Here is a 14506-nt window from a genome sequence, read left to right as displayed (position 1 = left end):
CTGCTGCAGACTCGCAGATTGCGCGATCGAATCACGACTGTGGCGGCTGCATTTTCGATGGGCGCGAAAATGCTGTAGGTTTTATGATAATGCCAAGTGAGGTCATCTAGTGGTAACCTTCAAATAGCGATACAGGCCATTCGGCTAAAAGCATTGTATATTCGAAAAATGAAGAAGAATAAAAGAACACGGGGCCTCAATCGCGCTCTTTGTTTATCGGCGTCTGACTGATACGGTCGTGTGTTCGCGGGTTCCCGTCGAGCGCAGTGCGTGAGCCTCGTTCAGAAAGTTGGGTGCGATCATAGCAAAATGATCGCGATACAACATAGGCCCGTGAAGTCAAATTTGGTGCACGTTAAATTTCCGTAGCACTCCACTGCGGCGTCTCTTATAATCATATGGGGGTTTCGGAGACGTTAAACTCCACATATGAATCGAATCAGCATCCCAAAACCATGATATGATTATTAGAGACGCCTTAGTTGATGGCTCCGGACATTTTGAAAAATAGTGCACTTTAATGTACACGGGTCTCTATAGCATTTTCGCCTCAATCGAAAATGTGGCTGGCGCGGCCGGCATTCGATCGCGGGACCTGTGGGTGAGCAGTCGAGAATCATAACCAGTACACCACCGTGGCGGGTCGTCATTTCGAACGAGGCAACCAACATGGTGCCGACACTAATGGGCCACATGAATGAAATAAATGTGATAATATTATGCTAATTATTCAGCGATATGGGGAGTATGAGTTACTACGCAAGAAACACTATTCCTTATTCGCATTTCTAGCCTTTCCTATCAGGAGAATCAACTAAAAGGATAGTTCCGAAAAAAAAGATTTTATATTGCAAAATTGTGACTCTGAAATATTAAAGGAAAAATTCAGAGCAACCTTCATAAACGACAAGGCAGGAGTGTATGTAGAAATTTGTTTTCAAGAGGGGGGGGAGGCATTATTTTAATTTGAAGTGGGGGTCGGCCAGACACATGGTCATTTTGCGCTTGTATGCCATGGCGAATAAAAAATTTTGGGGAGGGAAAGAAGGGGTATGGGTCCGTTGTGCCACCCCCTGGCTACGCCACTGCCAAAAGGCTCCATAACAAAAACTAAGAGAAGTGCCAGAAGCCTACTTTTCTAAAGGTTGCTGGGAGAAAAAAAAATTCAGCAGATCACAGGTACCTTGGCAAACGATGTTATGTTATGTTAAGCATACGGATGTTAAGCATACGGATGCAGGGTGACTGTGTTTTAATTTTTTTATTGAGCGAGACATCATGAAGTGGCGCTCAATGTAGTACGAATCGACGCACACACATACGTTAATTAGCTGGATATGTTTTATATTAGCAGTTGTTTACAGTTGCATAACGATGCCAGCACCGCCAGAAGCGGTATGATGATATGAAGTGCTGGTGCTTGCGCTGGGGCTCACGAGGATGGTAGCCCTAACACTATAGCTGCTACACAAATCAACCTCAGGGAATGGCACCCAACTACAATTGACGTTAACCCAAGATGACTGCTGTATCACAGGAATACATATGTAATGTTTATAAAATTTGATACCCAACCAGAATCGACGTTTCCAGAACATTAGAGTCTATTGGCAAAGTTTTCCGAGACCTGGCGTGGCTCTATGATAGACTGCTTTTTTGGCACGCAGAATGCTAGAGTTCAATTCCTGCTAGGATACTGTCATTTATTCTTTGCATTCGTGTGGTTAACGCTGCATATGTAAGCTTTTTCTTCGTTAAAATTACCCAAGTGTGTTCTCACCGTTCCAGAGTAGATATAAAATGTCTTGTCGCTTGTGACACATACCCGGGGGCGGGTATTCGGCACTGTTTTTTTTTTTTTGAAAGTGTTTGACGACGTACGCGACGACATTATGACACTGTTCAAGTCATAACCAGCGCGTTGTATTCGTCGAACCATCTTACCCCCCCCCCCTTCCCCTACTAATTTTTGTGTACCCCAAGTTAAGGGGGTGATCATGAGAGCACCCAGACGTAGGCAGCTAGATAGATAAATACGCAGATATATACGCCAAAAGTGCTTGCAGTACGCAAATAAATGCTTCGCATTTAGAAAAAAAAATGCATTGTGGTGCTAAAATGCCCTGAACTAGTGTCATTACACGTGTACTGAAAAATAAAGCACTGCCTCACCCTTAATACATTGTGCAGAGTCTACAAGAGCCATGGTTTTTAGCCTTCCTTCTAGCGCTTTTCTTTTTAAATATTTTATGCAGCTTTGAAGACATGCGACGAGGACAAGGCAATCGACACGTACCTTACGTGTGCCAAGAAATTTTTCGACAACGTGGATTCTGAGGAGCTTCGAAAAGTGTCGAAGATATCTTCGAAAACAAAGGTCGGTTCTCGGCTCATGGAAAATGGAATCCGAAGCGAGGACCTCACTACCAAGCCACCGACGAAGATCGATCCCTGCACGTAAGTGAAGGAAATACGTTCTTTATTGGAAGATCATAACAAAACTATTATTGACAGCATCAGTTTCAGATAATATTACGTTAATACTAGTAGTGTAAAAAATTTGATGCATCTAAGAAGTACAAAATTTATAACTAGTTTTGAGGGCATTTCCACTAGAGCAGAATATTTGTTTTAAAGTTGTCACATCTAGAGAGCATTGTCATTTTTTGCAGGCTATGCGACATAAGTGAACGTTATAGCATGAAAAATTTCAGTGACAGTTTCCCTAATTATTGTATGACAATTCTCTTTATATCGCGCTAATTACTAACATTACGACACATTTAACTGCAAAATTGAAGTGAAAAGTAATGAAGCTATTCATGCTTTGCAGACATCCTCTAAACATCGCACCTTCTTAGAAACATGGCAACTTAAAATGTGCTACAATATAAAATGCTGCTCTAGTTGTTTCCCAAAAGCATGCGTCCAACAGATCGCAGTCTTCTTGAACCGCAACCCGTTTTTAGCACGTTTTCGAGACACAAAACGTCGAAGCGGCAGCTGTATGACCTCGGATTATATTTCACAACACGTACCCGAAAAGAGGAGCATGCAACATCACTGTATACAACCCGTTGACAAAATAAGCCGTGACGTGCGAGCGACGACCGCAATCCGATAAAACTACAGTAACTGTATTTGGTTACTCAAGATAAAACTGCATCGCCGCGCCATCTGACGTGGAGAGTGCGCATGCGCCTCCTTTCAATTTCGCAGTCATATTTTTTTACTCCCCTGTAGCGTACTAGTGATTACAAGTAGCGTTTCGTGCTAAGCGTCGCTTTCTTCATTCCGTGACGCGCTCAGTTCAACGGGGGCACGGTCGCGGTGAAGTGTACGCGGATCGCTTCACAGGCAACGCAGAGCAGCCAAACTTTTCGTTTAACGCGCTGGTGTTAAACGCTCCTTTCGCAGAAATACCAGTGTCGGTGTCTACGTAAGCATCGTTGTTAGTAGGCGAAAATCCAGCGCGTTCTGCGGGGCAAAAATGTGTTCTATTTTAGGCGCACAGGCGTTCTTTTCTTCACGACACGTTGAGGTTAATCATGGAGAAGGCGATGCCAAGTAATCTCGATCAGGTTATCGTGTTCTACTCTGGGGCGCGAATCGTCCTTCTCGTTTTATCGTGGTTCGAAGAGCTCACACTTGCAGAGACAGGGAAGCAGTACAGAGAATCAGGGAACGTCTACTCATTCATAAACACGCTTTGTTCTTTTCAGCTGTCACTCAGCTTTTTTGAGTTAATCTCTGCTCTCACGCGTTTTCGTAACTTTCTGCAGTCACGTGGAACGCGTTGTGATTTACACGCTCTCTATAGGGGATATCGCAAGCTCCGAAAAAGCGTGATTACGGCTAATAGTTCGGAAAACTTGCATCGTTTGGTATCCTGTCGAAAAACTTGCCGATCAGTGTCTGAGCGGGACCATGCACGTGATGCAACAATTTTACGGTATCTTTGTTACTAATGGGGTGAAGACAGCAGAGGTGATAAGTTTCGCCGTTGCTATTTTTCACTCGCCCTCAGTTGCTTGCCTTTTTTTGTTCTTTGAAGGCCAATCCATGACCTCGCCTATTACAGCAATCGTTTTGTTTTCTAGTTCATTCGCCTCTTTTTTGTTGCATGTGAAAGGTAATCTGCCTGCATCTTGTTATATTATATGTTAATAAACTGAAGCGTTCTTTAGGCTCAACGCCTTTTCGTTTTCGATGCCCTCGTTCGTGGTTCACTATAACATGATACGCTTCAGCTAAAACGAACGTGCAGAGAAGAAAATCAATGACGTGTGTGGCACCGGTTTGCCACTGAGACAAGATATGCTATTATCTCTTGAATCAGCACGCAGCTAGTCGCATACACTTCACCACCACCATGCCCTCGTGGAACTGAGCGCGTCACAGAATGAAGAAAGTGACGCCTATAGCACGAAACGCTACATGTAATCACTGCTATACGCTGCAAGAGAGTACAAAGACATGGCTGAGAAATTGAAAGGACGCGCATACGCACTCTCCACGGCAGCTGGCACGGTGATACAGTTTTATCTAAAGCCCCTAAAACTTCGTAGTTTTATCGAATTGCCGTCATCAGTCACACGTCCCGACTTATTTTGTCAACGGGTGTACATTTAGGGCCCCTTCACTGTGCGCTGTTTCCCGTCAAGTCATGAGCCAAGTAGACCAAATGCGGACACTTTTGTAGTGCTGAAGTGTAATAATATATACAGCAATGGTAATAGTAATAGCAGTAATTTTATAGTACCACTATAAAACAAACCAGAAAAGGTGGTGTGTAAATACATACGAGCTTTAGGGTATACCTTAATGACAACCATGAGCATACTTATAAGGGCGCGTTCACACTTCAGAAGCCAAGTAAAAACGAGAACGCCAGAGTGGCCGAAAAACAACGATTGCGCGCGTCGAAGATGTTCACATTCGTTCTGCACCTAATGCCACCGCTACCTTGAGAATTAATTCAATTTCGCCTGCTTTCTGAGCGCTAAGCTTCGTACCAAATTGTAGTTATTCACGCAAAGTACTGAAAAGAAACAGCTCACACTTTTCGAAATGTTGTTTTGGGAGATAAGCCAGCTGAAACGACACGAGCGAGCGCACTGGCGGTGGCGGATTCAGCTGGCCGTACAAATACGTGAGACGCGTTGGGGCATGCCTAATCACTGCTGCTGCACCGTCTAATTCCAGAGTACTCGATGATCGCAATCCAAACCAAGCTCTCGGTGAACGCGTCCACGTTGAGGCCGTCAAACTTCGTCGTGCTGCACGGGTAGCTGACGATTTGAGCCGATGCGAGCCGCCGCCGATACCTTTGCCGCCATGACGAATCTGTGGCCGGCTGGTTAGATCACGTGGTTTGAGCTAGCGCAGCCAAAGGCGCGAAGCGGAAACGGGATCTGCTTTGGCGTGGCGGGAAAATCGGTATCGGACCGATTTTAGCGCGCCGGCCGCGCAGTATGGTTTTCCGGCCGCTTGGACGACGATACGAGCCACTGTCCGGAGAGTTTCGGCACTTTCGCTCTCTTCGAAGCAAAGTGTGAACGCGACCTCACTTTTCAAAATAATGTTCTAACGGCTTTATTGTACGGATTCATTGCCTCAGGAATCAACAACCGCAATTAATTTTTAAAATTTTAAGTGACTTTTTCTTGGAAGGGGAAAAGGAAGAAATAAGCGCAGTTCCGCTACTGCCTTTCTCTCAATGGAGGGCACATCCACAGTTCTGCGCAGGGAATGGGGGTAAGTGGGGATTAAAAAGGACAGGGAGAAATTAAAGGTATAAGAAATAGAGAGACGAGCAGGAAGAGAGAGAGAGAGAGGCGCAGGGACAGCTATATACGGAAGTAAGGAGAAGATAGGAAAGATGGACACTGTCGCAGGAGTCCGAGGACGGGGCACTACTCAGCGATAGCTCTTGTCGGCGTCAGGAGATGGCGTAAGGCGAGCCAGTCGACCAGAGGGGCGCTGTCGTCGGAGATCGCAAGGGCACAACCGGTCGGCACAAAAACCTGCGAGAGAGTTTTATTTCTTTATTCTATCAAGCACGAGTGGAGTTACAAAGAATCGTGGCGAGCTATAAGCGCTTTCTCTCCCGTACTGACGACTGAGCAGGAAGATAAGCAGAGAGGAATGTTAACGGGAAAGAACTAACGTCACGCACGGGTCATGATCTTGCGCACTTCCTTTTGTTTTCAAATGCGCTACACTTTAGGGGCCCAGCTCGTCGTCCATCCATCCATCTGATGTGGCGTAATGACGCTCACGGTAAAGCAGGGGCGTAGACAGAGGGTGAAACACCAAGCCCTCTCCCCCACCCTCAAAATATTGTTCGCCATGGCGTACAGAGCAAAGAATGACTGTTTCAAGGTGGCCGCCCCGAAATCAAGGAGGTAATCCCCTCCCCCCCCCCCCTCAAAAATAAAACTACGCCCAGCGGTAAAGGGCTAGGAATGCTCCAAACCAGATGAATAATATGTGACATTTTACGTCCCAAAACCACAAAACCGCGATATGATTATACGAGACACCTTAGTGAAGGGCTCCGGAAATTTTGACCGAAAATACCCCCCCCCCCCCCCAATGTCATATCGATTCGCAACGTTTTTTGTACTATGTGACAGCGTGTGCATATAAGGGATGACAGCGGGCTCTTTAACTGATTTTATTATTTTATCACTCCCTTGGTTTTCTCCACTTTTACTGTTTTGAATAGCTTCTGGGCAACTTGAGTATTTGCGGCCCCAAACAGAATAAACAAGCTATGTAGCTGAATAGATAGAAAAATAGCGCTAAACACAGAGGTTTGAGAACGAGGAGGATGCGACGTGAATCACATATATATATATATATATATAAGGTATGGGATATGACACAACGGGAGCGTTCTCAACCAGGATAAATATATTTATTTCCCAACAATTTCGGGAGGGGTCCTCCCTTGAACTTCCAAACTTCGTTGCTGCCGCGTCCCTCTCGTCTTGAAAGATGTTTGCGAGAGTGAGAGGGAACTAAAAAAAGGAAAAAAAAACAAAAAAAAAACAAAAAGGGGGGAGAAAAAAGACGAAAAAGAAAGTAAAAAAGAGGAAGAAACACTGTCAACACTGAGGACGAAACCAACTGTCCGTGTACGTCCGCATACGGTTCTTATCACACGGTTCTTATATATATATATAGGCAGTCGTATGTAAAGTGTATATAACTGGTGTTATATATTTGGTGCCAATGGCCTGTGGTCACATCTACATAGGCCAAACGGGAAGATGTGTCCGTACCTGGTTACAAGAACATAGGAGATCGTTGGGCTTAAAAGATAGTTCACACTTGCCCAAACATTAACGCTCCTGAGGTTACCACCATTTTTTTTGTGAAGCTATTGTTTTACCTGAACACCCAGATGGAACCACCAGAGATCTGATAGATGTGTTTCACATTGGGAGAAGTGAGGAGAAATGCCTAAGCGCACCCACAATCACGTTAACAGAAAACGAATTTTCATACCTTATCAGCACTCTGATGGTCTTATCTTAGCCACGTGTTTTATAGCCTCATTTTTGTCGTTTTTGTTTTGTTTTTTGATGTTTTATCTGCCAGGTGATGTCCGACAAGTGATATATATGTACCCACTTTTCTTCTGAATAAACTTTAGTTGCGAATGGCGCATATATTGTGAGCATTTTCTTGTTCTAGTGTTCATGTCTGTGTGCGCGCCCTTATTCGGTTAAAAGAGGAACCAATATTGTCACGGGGTTGTGACGTGGCCGAAGACAGGAAACTTCGTGTCGGGAATTAACTGTTTATTTGGGCGAACCTGTGCCCGGTAAACGGAAAGTCTAATTACAGCAGCAGTCTTGCACAGATAGCAGTCTCGGACTGATAGCGGCGAACGGAGGGTCGGCCTTCGATCAACAACTCACAAGCGGAGAAACGCGTCGGCATTTATACCCTTGCCGTCGAATGTTCTAGCGTTATCGCTGGCGGTGGCGTAGGTTCCAGAACAATGTGTACCGTTCGCACAGTGGGCGTGATCTTATCGAAATGATTTACTACAGTCCGGAACCTTCTCGAAAACTGCAGGCGCGGTTTGCGCTGAGAATCGTGTGGTGTTTTGGGACGATAACAAAAACTTGGGAAATGGAACGTGGCAATATCAACAAGCCCAACTATTTGTGCTACTGCTTCTGATCTTCTTTAACGTGCATGAACATCGCACAGCACAACGGGCTCTACCATTTCGCCTCTACTGAAACGCGACATCCGCGGACTGGATCGAACCACGGAACTAAGCATAATTATAATAAAAAACAAGGTCTAAAATAATATAATATGGATACATAAGCGAAGGAGAGGGTGCCTCTCTCTCTCCGAGCAAGCGAATCCCTTTCCCCGTGCGCTTCGTGCGTGCTGCGTTGCTACATTTGATAAACAACATCATGGAACTCGTGAAGCGCAGCAAAAAGCAGCGCACATGTCCCCCACCCAGTTTAGAAGACTCTTTACCAAGATTCTACGCGTGCCGGGAAAACCCTACATACTTACCTCAAACATTGTCATCATTGATGCTTTGTTAAACGGAGCAGTGGGAAGGGAAGTGACTCTACGAATAAGAATCAGTATAGGTGTCCGTGATACGCACTTCCTCAGGTTTCATAGTAACTGAGCTGCCATTTGCTTTTTTTTTTTTTGCTCTTTGAACTCGCGGCTTAAAGGGGCGCTGCAACAATTTTCGAGCATGGTAAGAAAACGCTGCCGACCGGTAGTAAAGGCTCCCGAGAACACGTGAGCCAAATATTAGAGCGCAGCACGTGGGCTGGAATTCTGAATAAATTATCAAAGCCAGCCAAAAATTACTTTGTATTCAATTGACAAATGACAGAAGATGCTCAAAAATCACTCGTCGAAGGCCATCTATCAGCCATTGGCTGATTTGAACATGGCGCGCTCGGTCGTTACGGAGATCGCCGCGGAAGGCCGTGACTTGTCCGCGCGTGCGCGCGCTATCGCACTGGAAAAGTCACTCATTCAAAGAAAAAAAAAAAGTGCTCAAAATAACAAAGCGCGCGTGACGTTTTTTTTTAAATCTTCGCCATTTCTCAGTGCTCAGCTTGCAGCGCTTTCGTCGGGACGAGTAAAAAAAAGAGTGAGATTGCAACGCGCGACAAACTCTTTGTAACTCCGCTCGTACTGGACTAATTTCTAAAATTTTCGCGGTGTTGAATTTGTGAGGCAATAATCTCTTCCAGTGACTTTGCTCTATTGTTACTTAAAAAAGTGTTTCAAGGCTCCTATAACTTCAGTGAGATCATCAGCAAAGTGCGGGACCGTCGCGCCATCCCGTGGTGGCCGCGGCCCAGTATGCTCAAATCAGCAACGACCGTGACCATTGAGTTTATGGCGCCATCTGTCGAGGGAAGATAAAAATATTTCTAGCTAGCCTTGAAAATTAATTTCAGTTAGCGTGCTGAGCTATATTTTGCTCACATGCTCTCAGAAGCCTCGACTGCCGATCAGCAACGTTCTTCGACCATGCTCAAAAAGGGTTGCTACAGACCCCTTTAGGCTTGCATGAGCAATTTGAAAAAGTAAATATATAGCGTGAATTCAGAGTCCATAGATAGGTGGAAATGGTCGAAAAGACTTCAGTTTTCGAAGGAGCGCGTCTCATTTAAAAGAAGTGATAAACAGGCCATTCAACATTAACCGGTTTCGCGCTCCGACAGGCGCTCCTATAAGTACGTGCCTGTGACAATTACCACGAAAAAGGGAAAGGCTAAGGCGGCAGCTTGGACATGTTGGTGGTCTATATTGAAAAGTTAAAAGCGACTTCGCCGCGGCGGTGTACCGATTATTTTGCTAAGCTGCTGACCCGAAAGTCGTGGCTTCAATCTCGGCCATGGTGGTCGCATTTCGATGAAGGTGAAATAGTACTGTGCAGTATCTGAGCACGTTACAAGAGACCAGATGGTCCAAATTTTCGCAGCCCTTTTGCGCGGCGTGCTTCATAATTATGCAATCGTTTCGGGACATAAAACCCAAGATATTATTACTAGAGAGCTAAAAGCAAACGGAAAACATGGACGAAAAAAAAAAATGCCGGCATATATGTCCACACAGGTGCTATACTTTCAAAGAGAGGAGGAACCATGCATTGATATCGTTTTAAAACGCAGCAATAGGCTCTTCGAGGTTCACAACATCGTTGGCTTTCACGAAAAAGTTTCTACTTCAACTGAAACAGCAGGAGACATGTCATAAGTTTTGGAAAAAATTTCCAAGGATGGAAAATCTGTAGCTCTTGCACACTCAGTTTTCCTTCTTTCAGCATCATCACATGGTGTTTTGAAAAAGAAAATAGCTCGTTACTCTGTCTACTCACTTGCTTTCTAATAACACCTGCATTCGTGGTACTAAACGCTATAACAACTTTTTCTGGGTCAGTAGCGTGAACCGCACGGTAACAGGGCCGGAAGGAGGTATCCTAAGCTCGTTATGTGTTCACAGGGTTTAAATTGATTCAACTGGTTATTTCGTATTTTACAGGGCTGTCAAAGCTTGGCTCAACTGCTATTACGAAGATATTCTAAAGTCCAACTGCACAACTGACTCTGAGTTGTACAAGAGGTCGCAGGCCCTGTACCAAGTCATGGTTGATGAGTTCAACTGCCTCAATTCCCAGTGTAGGTTTGCTCATCACGATTCATTCATTCATTCATTCATTCATTCATTCAATCATTTTTACAGTTCAAGCTGTTGCCGAATCAGAAACTCCTGAATGCCAAGAAAAGCCAATGCTCAACAACTTCTTTGTGTGCGCAATCAACTACAATGTCGAGAGAAAGCGAATCCCGGTCTCTCTACAAACGAAGCCAGACGTCGTTTGCCCGTAAGTAAAATCAAAACAACTAAGCACCTACGTCTATTTCACGCACTGAGGGAGTCTGTGTGCGTCAAGCTTTTTTCACAAAACAAGACGAAATGGCGCCGGTCCCACTGGGACAGGAGACGAACTGGCTGCAGCGATGAATGTGCCCCTTAGGCACCATTGTTTAAGTTTGTAGGGTTAGTGAAAGCTTCATCCAACAATACAACATGTAAAATCACTGCATGGTGACTGAGGCAGCGCTAAAATATGAGCGGAATTCGCCTCTTTATATGTACATATTTGTCATGCGGCTTGACTTGACCACGCTTGAATTGCACTATGAAAATTTGCAAAAATGCTTAGTTCGTCTTTTCATGCGCGTGCGTTGGTGGACGTAAGGAATAGACACAACAAGTGAGGCGGTAAGAACAAACTTCCATCACAGTCCACAGCTATACGTCAATAGTAACATGAGAAGCATGCTTATTCGAGTAATTCTAGTGGGCTTACTGTGACGATTGTATCAACACTGGAAGCATGAAGCCACCGTCATACGTGCAGCGGCGCCCTTAGGCTTGCCGTGGCAGGTAACTGTTGCATTGTGGCATAGGGCAAGCGTGAAGACGTTTTTAGAGAATTCTGCTGGCGGTCGCCAGCCAGGTCTGTCTGTGCTTCACGGCAGCGCCAACAGGGCGCAGCAATCTTGACACCGCCTGACCATTTAGGTTCTTATTAAGAAACGGGCCAGGCAGTGATGCGTCTGTGATTTGAAAAGCTAAGACATCAGGAAGACTGTAGAAGCCCCCCATTCCTTGAAACCGTATGCGCGGGCCACCTGATAAGTGTTTTCGCGCATGCTACGGCTTATGTAAGGGGGCGCAGTTTCAAAAATAATAATTGTTGGAGTTTAACGTCCTAAAACCACGATATCATTATGAGAGACGCCGTAGTGGAGGGCTTCGGAAAGTTCTATTCTTTAACGTGCACCCAAACCTAAGCACACGGGCCTCAAGCATTTTCGCCTCCTCCGAAAGTGTGGTACTGCAGCCAGGATTCGATCCCATGACCTGCGGGTCAGCAGCCGAGTGCCTTAGCCACTATACCAATGTGGCCGGTGGGCGAGCAGTTTTGCAAAATGATTTGATTGATTTGCGGAGTTTAACGTCCCAAAACCACGATATCATTATGACAGACGCCGCAGAGGAGGGCTCCGGAAATTTCGAACATGCCCCTGGGGTTCTTTAACGTGCAACCAAATCTAAGCACACGGGCCTACAACATTTCCGCCTCCATCAGAAATGCAGCCGCCGCAGCCGGGATTCGATCCCGTGACCTGCGGGTCAGCAGCCGAGTACCTTAGCCACAAAACCACCACGGCGGGGCAGTTTTAAAAAATCAGTGGTTAGCCCGGTACCCTTAATTCCTGTTTTCACGTGGAACCTAACGTTTTGTCTCCTTACAGTTAACTGGCAGCCTACAACGCTATCAATTCACCCAACAAGCCACCCTTCAGAATGCATGCGTAGGTGTTTATGTCCGTGATTACGTAGAAAAGAGAAAACGTTTCAAAACAATGTCAGTCAGTTACTTGCAGTTAGGACTCACATATTAGCCAGCTAGTTTTCCTTGCTCTTCATATGCAGCTCCAACCTGAAGTTCGAAATGTGCGTCGCTCAGGCCATGCGTGAATCCAGATGCCTGCACGAGCGCATGAAGATCATGCACCATCTCAAGTACCTCACCGATGTCATTACGACGCCTACAGTATTCTGCAAAGACGGAGCAGGTGATGGGGTGGTTTTCTCATCTAAGCAACCTGTATGACACCTGAACTATTCTGTTTTACAGCCGAATACTCCAAGCAGGTCTTGGAAGGAAACAAGCGCTGCTCGAGGACGACGCTATTTCGAGAATATTTCACCTGCGGCCTTTCTTTCCAAAAAGAACTGGAAACCCACAACAACTTCAAAGGCGACGAGGCAGGAAAGGAGAGATGCGCGTATGTATTTTCTTTCATGTAGGTCGAATAACATGGTTTTACTCTACGCTCCCTTACTAGAAAAAAAGTAAATTTCCCAAAATAACATGTTTTTACTAAAAAATCTTATTTGATAGAGTTTTAGAGCCCCAGAGTGAAGTTCAATAACAAACCATTTCCACTTGGTTTTTACAGGACAATGAATGCGTACAATGAATGTTTCCGCAAAGCTCTGGAAGCATCAGAGTGTCATTCGAAATCTGCGATCACAGACACGATGCAGTACTTGATGGAATTAGAAACAAGAGACATCGACTACAGCTGCGAAGAGCCTCGGCCCGTTTTGAGTATGCTGCCTACTTATTGTACAAAAGTTCATGGAGTTGTGCGCAAATGCAATTCAGTCGACACGTTTGTGCATATTGACATGTGTTATATATTTTTTATTAGACGCTGGAATCATATCAACGAGATGCTCCAAGAGTCTAGCAGTGAAGAACGCATTTCTTTGTGCAATGACATTTGAGCACTTGGTCGAAGACTTGAAAGTAAAACGTGAAGCAACAGCGGACAAAGTGTGCAAGTAAGCCACATGCGGATAAATTATATATTGCTTATCACATCACGAAAATGTCTCCGAAAAAAGTTGTGCTATTGCAGCACACGTTTTTGTTGCGTGTTATAATTTTCACGCGTTATGTCGCCAACAGGTTCCTCGAAGAAATGAACAGCTGCGTTGACGTTGTGAAAAAGAGCACGGGGTGTGACAGAGATGGAGAAATATTCAACCATGTGTCCCCAATTTTGCATTCGTTAACTCACGAATATGATCGAGCATGCCGAAACGTGACGAGTAAGTGAACAAGTGGTATCGCAACGAACATACGTGGCAGCAGGACATACGCTACGGGACAACGGCACTCACAATCGTTCTTATTTGCAGACAGTTTCAGGATGTCTTTCGTACAAATGAAAAATCCAGAAAACTGTGTGCGCCAGCGGGTTCTGAAAAAGATGTTCGTATGTGGCCTCAGCTTCAGCAATCTGTTCGACGAAATGGAGCCAAGGTCTGAGAGTAGCAATCCGGTGAAGTGCAAGTACGTTTCGCGAAATGCGAAAACCGTGTTTCTAGTTGCGAGAGGTAGCTAAATATTGCATTCTCTGCAAAATCTTTCAGATTGCTGATAGACTACGAGCAGTGCATCGCAAAAGCGTCTCGAGGAACGGGCTGCGACGAAGATGCCGAGATGCGAGTCCAGATCATGTCTTTCTCTGACATCATGCGCGACGAGTACAAGGACTCTTGCCCCAACGTTGTGTACAAGAACGCCCCTGAGGCGCCAGAAGCGTTTGAAGACTACGAAGAGGACTGGGCGGACAGCGACCCCTACTGGTACGACACGAAAGAAGGAGCGGACGGACAGGGCAGTGGAAAGGGCCGCAGGGCTAGCGCGCCGTTGGTCAAGACACGCGAAGATCCGTTTGGCAACGTCAAAGTGGTGACCCCGTCCAATGAATCCAGAGTTGGCGCCGACGGAAAGATCGCACACCAGAAAACGGCAAATGAGCGGATACTACAGGTGAGCGATTGCCATGCACCTAATGCCATGCACCTAATTAAAGAAAAGCTCCGAAATAACTTGAGAAATCGC

At 45.4% G+C, this 14506-nt stretch overlaps 1 protein-coding gene across 2 annotated transcripts in view; it reads left to right on the top strand.

Annotated features, from left to right (window-relative positions):
- Positions 1-14506, top strand: part of LOC142775662 (uncharacterized) — a 35575-nt gene that overhangs the window by 6199 nt on the left and 14870 nt on the right. For both annotated transcript variants that reach the window (XR_012886905.1, XM_075877296.1), the window contains exons 7-16: positions 2256-2457; positions 10555-10691; positions 10756-10897; positions 12520-12662; positions 12725-12875; positions 13050-13201; positions 13305-13437; positions 13565-13707; positions 13798-13951; positions 14032-14434. Coding sequence is in view for 1 of the 2 variants with exons in the window: in XM_075877296.1 (XP_075733411.1) it covers positions 2256-2457; positions 10555-10691; positions 10756-10897; positions 12520-12662; positions 12725-12875; positions 13050-13201; positions 13305-13437; positions 13565-13707; positions 13798-13951; positions 14032-14434 (1760 nt within the window). In the remaining variant the exon portion in view is untranslated. The remainder of the gene's footprint in view (positions 1-2255; positions 2458-10554; positions 10692-10755; positions 10898-12519; positions 12663-12724; positions 12876-13049; positions 13202-13304; positions 13438-13564; positions 13708-13797; positions 13952-14031; positions 14435-14506) is intronic.

Source organism: Rhipicephalus microplus, chromosome X, assembly GCF_043290135.1.
Source record: "Rhipicephalus microplus isolate Deutch F79 chromosome X, USDA_Rmic, whole genome shotgun sequence".
Lineage (NCBI taxonomy): Eukaryota > Metazoa > Arthropoda > Arachnida > Ixodida > Ixodidae > Rhipicephalus > Rhipicephalus microplus.
This window is presented reverse-complemented; position numbering and strand designations above follow the sequence as displayed.